This window comes from Notothenia rossii, assembly GCF_949606895.1.
Source record: "Notothenia rossii genome assembly, chromosome: 5".
Taxonomy (NCBI): domain Eukaryota; kingdom Metazoa; phylum Chordata; class Actinopteri; order Perciformes; family Nototheniidae; genus Notothenia; species Notothenia rossii.
In genome coordinates this window covers 30,762,195-30,777,936 of record NC_136903.1, presented here as the reverse complement: position 1 = coordinate 30,777,936, position 15,742 = coordinate 30,762,195, and the positions used below count along the sequence as shown (strand labels likewise).

Sequence of the window (15,742 nt, the reverse complement as noted above, 5' to 3'; positions counted from 1 at the left end):
AAAGCCCGGTCATCACCTCCAGTCTTCGCCAGTTGGTCAGATATCCACTAAACGGCACCGGCTAAACTTAGCTCTTTAGTGAGGCCCTTGTGAGTTATTTGCACCTGACTAATTGTTTCTTTACCTGTTCAGATCACCCACCAACTCAACAGCCTGCCACCACCGTGTTTTCACCTCAGCTCCACACCTCTTGGCTCGCTTTCCCTGCTCCCTGGATTCTCCCTGGATTCCCCGGTCCACCTGTTCCCTTCCTCACCACCCCAACTCCAACATCTGTGCAATAAAGGTCCCTGTTTTCTGCAGTTTCTGTCTCCTGTCTCAGTGTTTGCATTGTGGGTTCAGTCTAGCAGCTCCCTGTGAGCATAACACCTTGTTACATGGGGGCGGTATTTCCCAAGAAAAAAAATGCAGATCCAGATTATTTTTACTTTTATTAACATTGCGAGACAGAGCATTTGTGCTGCATGTATGTGGCGTACCAATAAATGTGTTCCTGCCTGAGAAAATGCATGTAATTGAAATTATATTCTTTTGTAGGGGCTATTTTTTTTTTCAAATCATGACTGAAAGCCTACAAACAAACTGAAGTACAAAATAATCCCAACTGGTGAACAGCAGAGCAGCATGTCAACTCACCTCTGAATTCTGTTCTTGTGTTATTATTTATAATTAAATGTTTTTTGTGGTATCTGTAATAACCCCTCTTTTCTCTCCCTTCCCCTTTCTTTACCGTAATACTGCATTAAGTTATTAAACATTGCTGACTGACGTGTGGTCTTTGCAGATGGAGGGATAGGTGCAAATCCCCGTGCAGAGGAGCTGGTAGAGTCTCTGGGTCCCCAGCAGCTCAAAGTTGAAGGTCTGTTCAAATGTCTCTGGGGATTCTGAGTAAAACCAAATCTTCAGAACCACCTCACTGTTGGCTGGTACAACCCAGCGAAAATGTGTCAGGCTACACACAAAAAAACAAACAGTTAGTTAAAGAACAAACACAAAGTAAAGAAACAGAATGTGTTTTCATTCAGAGAGTCTGTGTGTATTTGCCTCTGGCTGCGTTTCAGCTCTAAGTTTCCTTGGTGTAGGTCTTGTTCGCTGCAGTCCAGTGAGTCGCGTGCAGATGTGCGAGAAATGACCGGGACCTTTGTTTTTGTCTTGGCTGAAGTTTGTCTCTTGCTCTTTTGACTCTTTTTGTCCTTTGTTACTGCACCCTCCTTAGTGCTGCCTTTGCTGCGACCTTTGGAATGTGTTGCCTCTTCCTTTAAAGTGCACCAAAAAAAAAAAAGGATATTATATTCGGAATATTTATATATGTTTTAACAATAGTTTGTACTTTTGATGTATTGACTGTTATGACTTTGCATCATAAACCTGTGTGACATTATAAAGATGATTGGTAGCTTGTATTTCGTAGCAGGGAAATTCACAGCACTATTTTTGTTTTTGTTTCCTGACATAAAAGGATGTGTGTTTCAAACAAGATGGACACTTCCAAGTTGTTAAATTGTGCACTTTGTTTGTTTATTCATGTGGTGTATATGTACGGTTACCTTTACAACTGATGCATGTAAATCTTCCTCTGAGTCTTTCTTCTCCTCATCCGGTTCCTCCTGCCCTGAGGGAACCAGGAAGGTGAAACGGCTGCAGGTGACTTTACTCATAGATTGCTCTCTGCTTTTGGGAAAAGGAACCACAGAGAAAGTGGCGGGGGGAGGGATGGGTGGGCCGCTGGGTCCCAACCCCAGATCATCCAAAACCTAACCATTCAAAAGGAGAAAGGAAATAAAACCATTAGGCAAAGTAATAAACTATTAAAAAGAAGCTGTAACTTATACTATAACAGAAAGAGAAAACTACCTGGACCAGCTGAGGCAGGGTGCTGCCTTTGAGCAGCTCAGTGGCACTCGGAGAGTCTTTCCCCGTTACATTCAGCACGATGTGAGGGATGATTTCCTGTGGGGACACCTTGTCTGCTTCAGCTGGTGCAGCTATTTGACTCAGTATCGGAGACATAATCTTGCTGTGGGCCTTCTTGTTCTTCCTGCCAACAGGGGTCTGTGCACACATGGGGGAAAGAGTGATCAGGTGTCCCGCAATTTGACATAATGTCCCACATTTGACTGATAGATGCCCCTCTACAACTTGGCTTTTAACCAATGGGTCTGTAGAAAGGAAGAGAGAGGTTTATACGATACGATATACTTTATTGTCACCGTAAGTAAATTAGTTTTGGACTCTGTTACGTGCCAGGCAGGCTGTACTTGTTTTGTTTTCCTTCCCTCCTGCTCTTTTCTCTCCTCCCTGTTTTTCTCTACAGCTAATCAGCAGCTGATCAGTACCTGCCTGGGCACCTGAGACTCACGGCTGATTGGCTCCTCTCACCCTCTGCTGGCCCCTATCAGCAGCCAGGGCCGGTCATAAAGGAGGCACCTAGGAAGCCTTCTCTCTCTCTCACCCTGGGTCTGCTGCTGACTGAAGAGCCTCTAGTCTGTATAAGTGTTTGTTAAGTTGCTGATTTCTACTGTGGACCCTGTTTTCTGACCTTTGTGAATGTGTGTGTGGTGGGAGGTGGAGGAGTTAGGTAAGTTTGGGGTACCCTTTACATCTCATCACGTAGGTAACATACAGTAGGTAACACACTAGGTTAGTGGATTGTTGCCACCCCTGTATTTTGCTTTGTCCAATTATTAGTAGTTCAGATAGTGAGGGTTTTTGTTTGAGTTTTGGTTTCAGAGGATATATTTAGAGATAGGCCTGGTTTTGTTATATTTATTGATTTTGTTTGGCAAAATCTCCTTTGTCTCCTCCTCCTCCTTTACATTACATTACATTGCATTTAGCTGACGCTTTTATCCAAAGCGACTTACAATAAGTGCATTCGACCAGGAAGATACAACCTTGAAGAAAACAGAATCATATAAGTACATCAGGTTTCATAGAACCAAACATTTCAAGTGCTACTCAACTGGCTTTAGATAAGCCAGTCCTTTATTAGTATATAAGCGCTTTGTCAGCAGTTATTTGTTAGTAATTCTATCGCTCGAAGTGGAGTCGAAAGAGATGAGTTTTCAGTCTGCGCCGGAAGATGTGCAAGCTATCTGCTGTCCTGATTTCAATGGGGAGCTCATTCCACCATTTTGGAGCCAGGATAGCAAACCCACAAGTTTTTGTTGATGGGAACTTGGGTCCTCCTCCTCCTCCTCCTCCTCCTCCTCCTCCTCCTCCTCCTCCTCCTCCTCCTCCTCACTTAAAGAGCATTTGTGGTCAGTATTCTTGGTTGTAAAAGGAATAAACATTTTGTTAACATTTACGCTGACTCCCTCATGTCTTGGTTGTTGTGTGTTACTGTAGGTCTTAGTGGGGACGTAACAGACTCTGTCCTGCAGTTCCGCATACATGTACATATACAAACATAATAAAAATTAAAATACATACACATATCATCACTCATGCACTGTTTGCACAACAAATTACGCAGACGCACCGACTGACAATGGTGACCTATTGCACAACCCTCATGGCCAACATTTAAAAGTATATTACATCACATGTGAGTGTTAAGAAGCTTAATGGACATAGGCAGGAATGAGTGCTTATTGCTGTTCAGCCTGCTCTTGGGATCCCTGAATCTTCTACCAGAAGGTAGGAGCTGGAATTTTAGGTTGTACGTTTTGTGCCTGTCTAATAATGGAATGCTCATATATGTTTTGGAGAGATGGATGTTTTTTGACCTCCATCATTTTCAAAGCAGTCTGTACCAGGCGAACGATCTGTGACTTTGACTGCACTGTCAAGTTACCATACCAGGCAGTGATACCATACCTTATGATGCTCTCCAACACTGCATGATAAAACAGTAACATGAACCTCTGCTCGACTCCGAAAGCCCAGAGTCTACGCAAGAAATACAACCGCTGTTGAAGTCTAGAGCACAGACCTTCAACATGCACCCTCCAGCTGAGTGTACTATCTATATGGACACCAAGGTACTTGTAGGAGCTATGGGTTCATGGTGGATAACCACCGGCTTAAGGTCGCCCACTGCCTTTGGGTTCCACACCATCTCCTTCACATTCAGCACAAGATGGTTAAAATCACACGATTCCACACATCTCTCTATTTCAGAGTGGTAAGCCGATGAACTGGAATCATTGTGAGTTTGCCAAAGAGCAAAAAAAAATGTCTGCAGTATTTGGAAATACAAAGAAAATCCTTATGCTTTTAGTCGAGCCCTTCTGATGCGAACTTCTGGGTCAGCATACACAAATACATATGTCTGTATTGAAGCATACTGTAATAGACAACTCTAAACCGACAGTCAGCAAACTCACATGTTTCTCTGCTGCGGTGTCCTCTGACGACAGGGGGGCTTCTTCAGTGGGGAGCGGGAGCAGCAACAAGCTCTGGGCTCGGTCCCAGTGCTGCAGGATGTGCTCCACCTGCTCCTGGATCTTCTCATACGCACTGAACTGAGACTGCAGCTCATCCTCTACAGACTGGATAGGGAGGATTGTAGAAATAATAAGGGTATTGCTAAAAATTAAACAACATTTACAAATGTTTAGGGAATTTTCTTTAAGTATAAGATCTAAATACTTCTTCCAGTTCTGCCCATTATGTCTGTGATTATCTTAAAAGAAAGTAATAAACTCACTGTATCTCCCTTTGGCTTGTCCACAGGTTTAGGACTCTCTGCTTGTAATCGCTTGGCTTCTTCTGTCTTCTTAGGTGAAGGATCAGCCTCTTTACTTTGAGGCACTAGTATTAGGAAAGAGGATCAATTATAATACATAGATATGATAACACACACAATACTTAGTTATTATGATCTTGGCTATAAGTGGAATGGGCTATAGGCTATGTTGTGAACAATCTTAATTAGAATACATTCCTAAACTACGTGTGTTATTTTGTGTATCTATCTGGATGCCCTTATTGCTGTACGGAAGCAGTTATCACTCATTATTACGCAGCTTGGTTGAATACTTGATATCCAGAGGTTTGTTATTTCTTTATAGCACACTTTTATAAAGCTGCTTTGAATTTAGGACGATGTGCAGCCATATCAATCTGCAGAAAGAAGTCCGATCAGTTTAACATCAGATAACACCATGAAACACTTTTCCAAATTCCTTATTATATTTATGGAGAGCACAAAACCTTTGATTCCTTGATGACTAAACTGTCTCCAGTAAAAACACGGAATAGGAAAGAGGTTAAAAGAGATAGAAAGCTGGATAACAGAGAAATCAGAAGAAGAGGATATACAGGAAGTAAATACTAAAGGGAACAAGGTTTGGGCAAACTTAGTGATTAAAGACTTAAAGCAAAAAAATGATGTGAATACAAATCCTAGATCACTGCTGCCGTCATTTTGAGTTATGTTCCTGCCGCCGCAGATCTAGCCGTTGCTTTGCAGTTGAAAAGACTATTTTTCCTTAGCGGAAGCAATAGGATTATTTCCCCAATAATTGTCTTAATGTAATTTTTTGACATCAAAATTGTGAGTCAATTCGGCAGTTTTTGTATTTTGTAAATAGCTGTGTAATAAGCAGGATACTGTTTCCGCGAGGCTGGACATTGATGATAAAAGATATCCTCAACTTATGGTTATTAATTAGTTAGACAACAGGATATCAGGAGTCAATCTTGTGTTTAGAGAGCTTTCGTGTTTGTTTATAAAAGTGTAAGCCTTGTAAGTAAGCTGTGAGCTTAAACTATTCTGGATTCCTTACATTTGCTGGCACCTTCATTTAGCTGAGGTTGCTCTTTTGCATCCACCAGCGTCTCTTTAGACATCAGAGGAACATCCATCAGGGTCGACTGGAGAAAAAAATGGAATAGAATATTGAAATACTAACCGATTGGCGAACAGTGTATGTGATTGTGTGGAATCTGGTTGAGATGTACAGTATACAGTTAAATCACTGAAGGTGGTGTATACTGACCTCCTTCCCACCAGAAACTTTATTATCTCGCTCTCCCACCTTTTTATTTTTCTTCAACTCTTTTTCTTCTTTCAGCCTCTTCATCTCTGCAGTGTCTGCACTCTGAGATCCAATCACACACATACAGTTGGCCTAATTAATATTAAATGTCATTAGACTATAAATACAGATATCAGAGAGAGAACAAATTACATTTTCAAGGTAAGCCTCCTAGCTCTTATTATCCTGTACTGAACAGATAACCTAAAATTAGGGATGGGTATCGTTAAGGTTTTAATGGTACTACTACTTTTATCGATAACGCTTATCGATCCGGTCCTTTAACGGTACTCTTATCGGTTCTTTTGAAGAAAAAAAAAGGTAAATTAACTAAACAAATTGTAAATAATGTGAACTTACAGAACTGTAAAAAACAAACAAAAAACAAGTATTTACTGCAAAAATACAGTGGTACAGAGCAACACAGGTGGGGCAGACAGGTATGCTGCAACGGTTCTTCTGGAGGAAGATCGAGGTAGACAATAAACATAACATAGCTGACGTGGAAAAGTTACTCGTGGATGAGGCTACGGAGCTACTAGAAAGACAGTCGAACCCGGTGCATTCCTCCGTCTGAATGTGGTGCACTTTTGCTAAATGTTTAAACAAATTGCTCGTGTTACCGCCCTTACATGCTAAACTCTTATTGCACTTTTGGCAACGAGCTTTGTTCACATCGAGACACGTAACATTCAACCACACCTCGGAGGAGCGCTTTCTCTCCGCCATCTCCGCCGTGTGTGTGTGTTGCTGCATGTAGCAGACACACACAGACAGGAGAGACAGATCTCTCGTCTGGATTGGAAAGATCGAAAATGCATCATAGACGCATTTTGTAGTCTTATTGCATATTAGAAACGGAGTTGGCGACACTAAAACTGCAATATAATATTTATGTAGCAATAATACATATGACATATCTTTTTTAAATGTCTCCAGTATTGATAAAAAGACTGATAATGTTGGAGCTTAACGGTACCACGGTCTTTAATAATTCCGCCACGGGCCCGTTTAATACCGGGGCTCGGTACCCATCCCTACAGTAGCTAGAATAGGATACAGTGTGGGTTGAATTTACTGAGAAGGAAACCTACCTTTTCTCTGTCCACCTTGTCTGCGGGTTGGGGAGACTCTGTGTTTAATGCTTTGGTTTCTTCTGTCTGCTTTTGTAAATCATCCGCCTCTTTGCTTTGATGCACTGTAGTAGAGAAAAGGACCATATTTCAGCGATACCAGATTGCAGATATTGAACAATAAAAGTATCTAGCATTAAACAAAAAGGGATTCTTTGCAGTGGCTTTCACCTTCATTTAGATGATGTTGCTCTTTTGCATCAACCAGGGATTCTTTTGAGTTGTTACTGGGAGACATTGTGTTCCCATTCAACCCATCTGTTGACTGGAGGGGAAATAAAACAAATAATTCAAGCAATCAGCGACTGGTATTTTATATGAATATATTGAATATGTATACAGACCTGCTTTCCCTCCAGCAGGCTCTTCTTCCTCGAAGTTTCTTTAACATCCTTCTTTCCACCCTTTTTGCTCTTCTTCTTCAACTCTTCTTCTCTCAACCTTTTCATCTCCTCCTGTTGCCTCTGTTCTTCCTCCTCCTTCAGTATATGCTCCAGCTCCCTTACACACAGGCACAAAAAGACACGTTTATGGTATGATTATGACTATTTAGTCAAAGCTGCGTCTAAAACGGGTCCTTAACAGTTAAATAATTGTGAGCTAGACTCGAGAGGGGGCATGGAAACTGGAGGAGATTCTTAAGATGAAGGAATGAGTCTTGAGATCTTATTTCCTGCAATATTTCAAAACTTCATGAAAATATCATATTGCTTTTTATCGAGGGGGCCCGTGCCATGACATTTTCCAGCTCTGATTACTTAAATACGTCATGACTGCACCAGTCTATGTGTTGGGCTGTCTTCCAGTACCTGACTTTCTGCTGTCTGCGGTTCTCTATGTGGTGCCGGGCAATTTGCTCCTTGTCTTCCTCTGGCAGAGCATCATACTCCTCCTCATCCAGCTCCTGCAGCCACTGCTCCTTCCTGTCAAATATCTCTTTCTGCAGAGCCTCTGAAGGACACACACAGACACTTCCACATATATTCTATATTGCTACAAACCGTTCTAAATAGAACATATTTACACAATAACTCTTTGTTCTCTGCAAAATCATTTGGGACTTTTTTTACCCTCAGTTTCTCTCTGTGCTCTCTCCCGTGCCTGCAGGGCAGTGTAGGAGTCCGACAGGTTGACTGTGTAGATGTGTTTGCGGTTATTGAGAGCCTTCAGAACAGCCTGCAGCGTGTTGGCTGCTGACTGAGTGTATACAGACTGCAGGCCGTCCATTACGATGCCACGGTGACAGTCGCTCAGCTGTTATCACCACAGCAGGCCCAGCAGCAACGACAATGAGAAGACAAAGAGAACAAACATGAGATTACACAAGGCAAATACAAATAAAACCCTGCCTGTTTTAGGTATAACACACAATACATACCTGATATGTTCAGAAATAGCTGTGAGCTATTTTGTATATGTTTATGTATCATGTTTTAAAAACAGTCAACTTACCTGAAATCTTTCTGCAAGGACATCAACCAGTAGCTGTTCAGGCAGGAGATTGCAGAGTGTGGTCACATCTCCCCCCTGAAACAAAACCACACCAAATATTTCATTGAATTAAATTTAAACAAAGTATTTACAATGGTACAGTATACAGTATAATACTTTTGTACCTGAAGTTAAAATAGCTTAGTTTAATTCCTTCAATATACAGAGGGAAACATTTTCACACTTATTTTAAAATGACCAACCAGGACTACATCAGTTAAAGGTAACATAAGTAACACCAGAACAAAGCAGAGCATTTAATAAAATGTACCAGACAAAGGGCAAAGTGGGTGTTTTCAGTCTCCTGAGGAGCGTTGGATTCATTTTGACTGCAGCTGTCCTCGCTGTTTTCCGCAGTATCAAGTGAAGCTGGAGCTGACTGTGGATCTGGGACAGAGGCTAGAAGATGTGCTGCAGACAGAAGCAAAGGCAGATGTAAATATTTAGTTTCACTGTTATTTGGCAATCTAGACAGAAGGCTATGCTCTTCTGCAGAAGTGTCCTGTGTGACTATAAAGGATTTGTAATGATTACAAGCACAATGCTGATAAGTGCATGCACGTCTTTTAATGTAGATCCTGAGCCATCATGTGAAGCGCTTTGTGATTCAATGCTTTGTTTAAGGACATTGGCAGTATGGAAACACTGGCTGCCATCACAAGCCACTTATCTACAATAGGAATAATTAATAACTACATTTGTAGATCTTGTATAAAATGCAGCTCAACATTGAAAAGCTCTTCCAAGCAGTTTATAAAGATGTGGAGGCCTTTTTTTTTACTATGCAAACAAAAATGCATTCCCGGAAATCGTGTACTTAGATCCCATTTTCTTGTTTACATTTGTTATTAATTTATTTGTATTTAGACGTAAAGGGTGATGTTTTTATGTTTGTAATGTGAAGTATGACAAAGCTGGCTGTTTCTGTTATTTTCTCCAAACCGCTTATCATTGCTGTTGTCAATTAACAGAGTTCATATAAACAAAAAAACAAACAAATAAATAGATACATAAGTAAATAAAAACAAACAGCAGCTACAAGTGTTTTACATTGTAATCTTGAAATACCTGCCTGAACTAACTCGAGACTACTGCAATTTCATAAAACAAATACATAATGATAAAAAATGCATTGGTTTTTCACTGCCTGCACTATCTACTCTTCTTACCAGCCTCCTCGGCCTTCTTCTCAGCATACTCTTCAGCAGCTTGATCGTAGAGTCGTCTTGCGGTCAGGCTAACAGGAGAGGTGCCGTTCAGGAGCATCGCTGTCACCACGGCATCAACACTCAGGCTCGCCCCTCCGTAGTGACGGGCCAGAGCAGCCACTGTGCTGCCCCGACCTGAAGAAGGGAAACGGGACACACACACATCACTTTAAGATGTACAGAGCATAGACAGCACGGTGTATATGGCAAATATTTGTGTTTATTGAGTATGGTGAATAATGATTTGCTTTTCTAAGATGACACAACCTACCTGCAAAGCTGTAACACTTAACTATCCGTCTGTCGTGTATTGTGCCATTTGGTAAAATGAGGGTAACGATAGACCCCCACTAAATTAAACTTCTCCATATTTGCGGTAGACTGATATTAACGGGAGCTAAGGTAGTTCCTTGTCACATGACAAGTGGTACTAGCTGCTGTTTTCCAAAAGCTGGAATAGTTTTAACTTTGTGTTCGGCTGTCGCTGCCAGAAAAATAGCCGCTTGGGAGCGACGGCGTCTTTCTCGCATTTAAACGCACCTTCTGCGCATTGACATTGAACAATAGGAATAATGAGCACGCCCCTTAAAGATGGGCTCAGAACAGTCTCATAATACACACATGCACACAGAAGGATTCCCACTTGTATTTCATGATCCGCAAAAGGATTCACACTTGTATTTCCGGATCCACACTTTTGTTTTTCAATGCACAGACAAATGTGTTCCGTTTCATACATGTAAATAAAATCCAAACCCATAATTTTTTTTTACATATGTATTTTTTATCCACACACATTTGTTTTCCGTTTAAATCCCCTGAACCTGCAACACAAACCGCTTTCTGAGCACGGATCGCTGTGCATTCGTGTGTGGGTTTTTTGAGACTCCCCTGACGCTCACCCGATTCGTACTTGTAATTTCTCTCATCTATAGCCAATCAGATGTCTCCTCCAGTCTAAGCCAATCACATGAGCGCGCCCCCACGAGGGTATGATTTCTTGCGTTCATTACAATTCATGTACGCATTTTGCGCAGTCCGGTCAGCTCGCTAAACAGAGGGCGGAGCATCAGGTGATCATGCAGAGCTGCGTGTCTCCAGCGCAGTCTATATGGCGCTGCGTGTCTCCATCAGACTCAGCAGCTGATCTGATCTCTCTCTCGCGTCCGGTTACACTTCACTCGCGTTTATGTCCATATCGATCAGATCCAGCTCTCCTGATCGGCCTTTATAGAGAGCACCGATCAAACTATTAAGAGTGAATATCGGCCGATAATGACTGGCGGGGCTCCCCCCCGTTGACAGTTCACTGTCTAGCACTGGCCTCGTAGTGCACTGATCGATTAGGCTAAGCTAACCTGTAGCTGCTCCCTCCACACTCACAACAACTTAATACAGACATAAATAAAGCAGCTCTGTATTTGCCATACAGGAAACACACATTTAAAATGGTTTTGCCTGCCGTTTTTGTGTACACACAAGCATTCATCAATGGTTCAGAAAGTGGCGCTGTACCATAATAATATAAAGGCTTGTATTTGCGTGCATTTCCTGTACTGAGAGTGGAGGTGTCCTGAGATTAGCACCTGCAGGCAGGCTCCATGGACCTGTCAGCTCCGGACTGCGCAAAATGCGTACATGAAGTGCTACGTCATGAACGCAAGAAATCTACCCTCGTGGGGGCGCGCTCATGTGATTGGCTTAGAATTGAGGAGACATCTGATTGGCTATAGATAGAAAAAATTAAAAGTACGAATCGGCTGACCGTCAGGGGAGTCTCAAAAAACCCACACACGAATGCACAGCGATCCATGCACAGAAAGCGGTTTGTGTTTGCAGGTTCAGAGGTTTTAAACGGAAAACAAATATGTGTGGATAAAAAATACACATTTAAAACTTTTTTCTGTATTTGGATTGTATTTACATGTATATGAAACGGAACACTATGTGTGCATTGAAAAACAAAAATCCGGAAATACAAGTGTGAATCCTTTTGCGGATCATGAAATACAAGTGTGAATTCTTTCTTTGTGCATTATGAGACTGTTCTGAGCCCATATTCAAATGTTTAACTAAAGTATGCAGATTCTGCTTATTAGGTGTCATTTTACCTGATTTGCATTACAGTGCCTACCATTGGTGGTTCTAGAGTGGGGCAAACACGGGCCAGTGCCCCTGTAACACTTGAAGCTTGGATCGTCTGTCGCCCCCCTCTGAAGGTCTATGAACATTTCACCATTTGCAATAGTGTTTCAGCAAAGACTGTGCTTTAACTTGAGCCAAAGTTAACATCATTTTCAGTTTTTTATAATGTAATTTTATAATATTATAACTAGGTAACTGACCAAACAAACAAATATAAACTATAGTATTTTATGTTCTTTGCACAGTGACTTTAAACTGAACTAAAATGTGTTAAAATCCCTAAAATTGGCACGGACACTCCGCCACTGGAATCTACTGTTAAATAATGACTGAATCGCTTTACCTATCAGTGGGGCTCCATATACAACAATAGCAATGCCTCTGCGGTTGCTTGCAGCCAGACCCTCAGGTGACAGATCGACACACATGTGGCGGGCGATTGCTCTGGAGACGGGGGTCATCTCCAACTGCCCCAGTCTCCCACTGCATCGCTCTTTGGTCATCTCTGAAACAACTGAAATCACACAGAAATAACGGTGAATTATGAAGAGAAGGTCATATACTTTCAGGTTCTGCTTATAAACAGGTTGTACTCACGTAACTCAGCTGGTTTCACAGTTACAGTTTGGGTTTCTTCCAATTTGCTCTCTGCTGTATGGGCATCGTTTTGTCTCAATGTCTTTTTATTCTTGTGTGTGTCATCCATCTCAGCTTCTTTTTCATCTTCATTAGGCTCTGCAACACACAGGTAGTTTAGATTAAAACAGGTATGCAAACAGTCTTTGAATCAGTAGGTTTCCTGCTGAAAAGTGCTAAATCCTACGTAACTAGGTATCCTACATAAGGGTGAAGTGTCCAGTATTACCCCAATCATTTGTTTCTGTGTTGTGTTTTATCCTTATGTTCCTGAGTACTTTGGTGACAGATAGACAACAATGTCAGTGCTTAATGAACGTGGGTGCCTGAAGCTACCGTCATCTTTCAGCTGGGAGCAGTACTCCTTGTAGTAGTCGAGCAGTTCTGAGGTCAGACTTTCTCCAGGGGCTCGGGGAGGCAGCAGTAACATGTTGTTCTCATCATAACCCTGCATCAGATGCAGGATCTACATGGAATTAGGGGGGAGGGGAGAGGGAGGGGAATTTGGACAGGAAAAGACACAAAGGAACAGACAAATTCAATGTTATGAGGGGCCAGGTGAGGACACAAGGAAAAGAGAGGGCATCTCAAGGAGGGACGCGCTAAGTTTGTCTGATACAAGCTAAGATGAACTTTCAGTGACATGTGTTAAGTATTCTTGGAGCTAAATCCTATCTACAGAGTGGTGCAGTGATTTAGCATCGCAAGGGCTCCCTCAACAAAAAGCCATGGGATTTTTCCACTGGATTTGAGTATATTGCTGAAAAAAAGACATCAGGCAAAAAAACTGGTCATGATACGTGCATGCTGAGCAGGATAATCTCCACGTATTGTCTTTTGTAAATGCAATTGGCATTGGTAATAAGTTAACGTTGGCTATAAAGTAACAAAATCAAGGTTGCATGACTTCAAGTCAAGACCGCTAAGCTAAAGACGCTAATGTTCAGATTGATGATGTTTAGCAGTGTCATTACGGTATTTAATAAACCTTATTTCAGGTATCTAAACAAATACACTTTCAAAAAAACATTGACTTTATGATAAAGGAAACGAAAATGGTAAAATGCTAACTAATTTCCAAGTTGTATTACCCATAGCCACTCTATTAACATATAACCAATATAATAGATTTAAGTGTCATATTAGTGATCCATTATGAAGGTCTTATACAGTAGGTCACACCGGGCAGAAAGTAACAGCTTTCACGTCTATCTTTAACTTAAGGTGGCGCTGTTTTTGGAGTTCAGACATGTATATGCAGACCTGAGGAGAGTTGGGCCGAATGGATGGTGGTAAACAATGTGTAAACACTTCTCTTTACTTGTATTGTTTGTTTTCTGATTTCTGATCAAAATGTTCTTCACGAAATGGTTTAAAAGTAAGAATTGGTTATGGTCACTTTTCTCTTTTTCTTATCCATTCCATTCTTACAGAGGAGAGCTACCTTTTCTTCCTCGAGGTACTGCGTGTCGAACTCCAGGGAGTAGAACTCGATGGGGAATGAGCAGGGGTTTCTCACTGTGACCTCTGCTTCAACCTCAGTGTTGAGAGACAGGCAGGGCCCCAGCTCCAGCTCCGACTGGGAGAACTCCAGCCTTGGCTCCTCACCTTGCCCCTGAACTCTGATGAACACCTGCTTGGAGCTCTCAGCCACATGGACCGCTAGCTGCCTGTTGTAGGCAAGCTGCAAAGACAAGGACAGTAGGTCATCAACCATGTAATGCCACGATACTCTGATATGTATCGTGGTTGAATCCGTTAAGCTCCTTACCCCATCAGCAGGGCTGAACTTTATCTGGACGTTGACTCGTTCACCAGGGGACAGCAGGCCAGAACTGGGGATTGCCTTAAACACCTCTTGAGGAGGTTGATGCTCCTGAGAGACCTTTTTACGCTGAGCAAGAATCAGAATCAGAAACAGGTTTATTGCTAAGCAGGTTAACACATAGAAGGAATTGTCCTTGGTGTATAGGGTGCATACATAAACACAGTCAAAGAAGATAGATTGTAAGAAATAAAACTATTAGTGGTAAGCCGTGAAGAAATAAGAGGTAGCTTTGTTTACATTGTACAGAACTTGGAGGGTTGGCTAGGACTTCACTTAACTCAAATGAACAAGACATTGTTTGCATTGGGTGCATTAATGGAATGGAATGTAATAAAGAAACTGATAGGGTGAGGCACGTTTCACACTATTGCAACTATTTCTCAGTACTATCTCAGTAAGATGGTAGTTTAGTTTTCCTAAATATAAAGATGTTAGAAAAAATAAGGAAATAATTGGAATGATGTTGCGATTGTGATATGATTTACAACATTGGAAGAATTTATTATTTTGGCGTCATTAGTGGAATCATCTTTAAGAAGAATGTTTAAATGATCATGGTGTGATTTTATTTAAGAGGATCCCTACTCAAACAAATATATTTAGTCAAGCCAGTAGAATTAGATTTGTAGGATATAAAAAAAAGATGTGGCTTCACAATACTACAATTTGTAAATATGTATTTTAACACATATTTGGCCCCCTGCAGGCTGGATATTGCACATTTCAAATTGAAATGTTGATGAATTGTGCAGCCCTAGATGCCATGTACAGTAGTAGTAGTAGTAGTAGTAGTAGTAGTAGTAGTAGTAGTAGTTACCTGAAAATGAAAATACAAAACAAGTTGTAAAAGTTTATTGAAATTTCCATAAATTGACAAATGCCGTACCTTTTTGAGAGGCGTCCACTCCTCAGCTATGGTCCAGCAGCAGGGCATGGACTCATGATTAAACAGCTGTATTGTCTTCATCTGATGAGGAGGACAATAACAAGAAACTCAGCACAGCGTATGTTTTCAGACAGAACTGATATGCAGGTAATACATGGCCTTCAAATTGCTTGAGCAAAAACAAACGTATCTTAGTTTTTAGTCTTTTTTTAATGTCTCTTGAAAGAAAATTGCTCTGAAGTCATTAGAGAACGCAAATATCTGTGTAAAAAAACACCATACAAATATTATAAGGTTTCAAAAAACGTATTCATTTTTAATACAATGTCAGAATATAAAACCATATACATTCCATTTTGTTTATATCATTAAAATGAGGGGGGGAAAAACCCAACAATTAAAAAAACATGTATCCCAGCATGCAATACCAG

The 15,742-nt window shown here is 41.2% G+C and overlaps 1 protein-coding gene across 1 annotated transcript in view; it reads right to left on the bottom strand.

Annotated features, from left to right (window-relative positions):
- Positions 1-486: 486 nt before the first annotated feature.
- LOC307041932 (hydrocephalus-inducing protein homolog) overlaps positions 487-15,742 on the bottom strand; it is a 49,941-nt gene continuing 34,685 nt past the window's right edge. Inside the window, exons 14-35 of the mRNA XM_079685538.1 lie at positions 15,312-15,392; positions 14,369-14,491; positions 14,042-14,281; positions 12,934-13,063; positions 12,559-12,696; positions 12,305-12,475; positions 9,778-9,951; positions 8,880-9,019; positions 8,570-8,644; positions 8,188-8,371; positions 7,927-8,068; positions 7,462-7,618; positions 7,289-7,382; positions 7,079-7,182; positions 5,946-6,047; positions 5,733-5,820; positions 4,652-4,755; positions 4,329-4,493; positions 1,855-2,052; positions 1,548-1,754; positions 1,045-1,256; positions 487-952 (exon numbers count right to left, since the gene is read on the bottom strand). Of these exons, the coding sequence (XP_079541664.1) occupies positions 751-952; positions 1,045-1,256; positions 1,548-1,754; positions 1,855-2,052; positions 4,329-4,493; positions 4,652-4,755; positions 5,733-5,820; positions 5,946-6,047; positions 7,079-7,182; positions 7,289-7,382; positions 7,462-7,618; positions 7,927-8,068; positions 8,188-8,371; positions 8,570-8,644; positions 8,880-9,019; positions 9,778-9,951; positions 12,305-12,475; positions 12,559-12,696; positions 12,934-13,063; positions 14,042-14,281; positions 14,369-14,491; positions 15,312-15,392 (3,231 nt within the window). The 3' untranslated portion in view covers positions 487-750. The remainder of the gene's footprint in view (positions 953-1,044; positions 1,257-1,547; positions 1,755-1,854; positions 2,053-4,328; positions 4,494-4,651; positions 4,756-5,732; positions 5,821-5,945; positions 6,048-7,078; positions 7,183-7,288; positions 7,383-7,461; positions 7,619-7,926; positions 8,069-8,187; positions 8,372-8,569; positions 8,645-8,879; positions 9,020-9,777; positions 9,952-12,304; positions 12,476-12,558; positions 12,697-12,933; positions 13,064-14,041; positions 14,282-14,368; positions 14,492-15,311; positions 15,393-15,742) is intronic.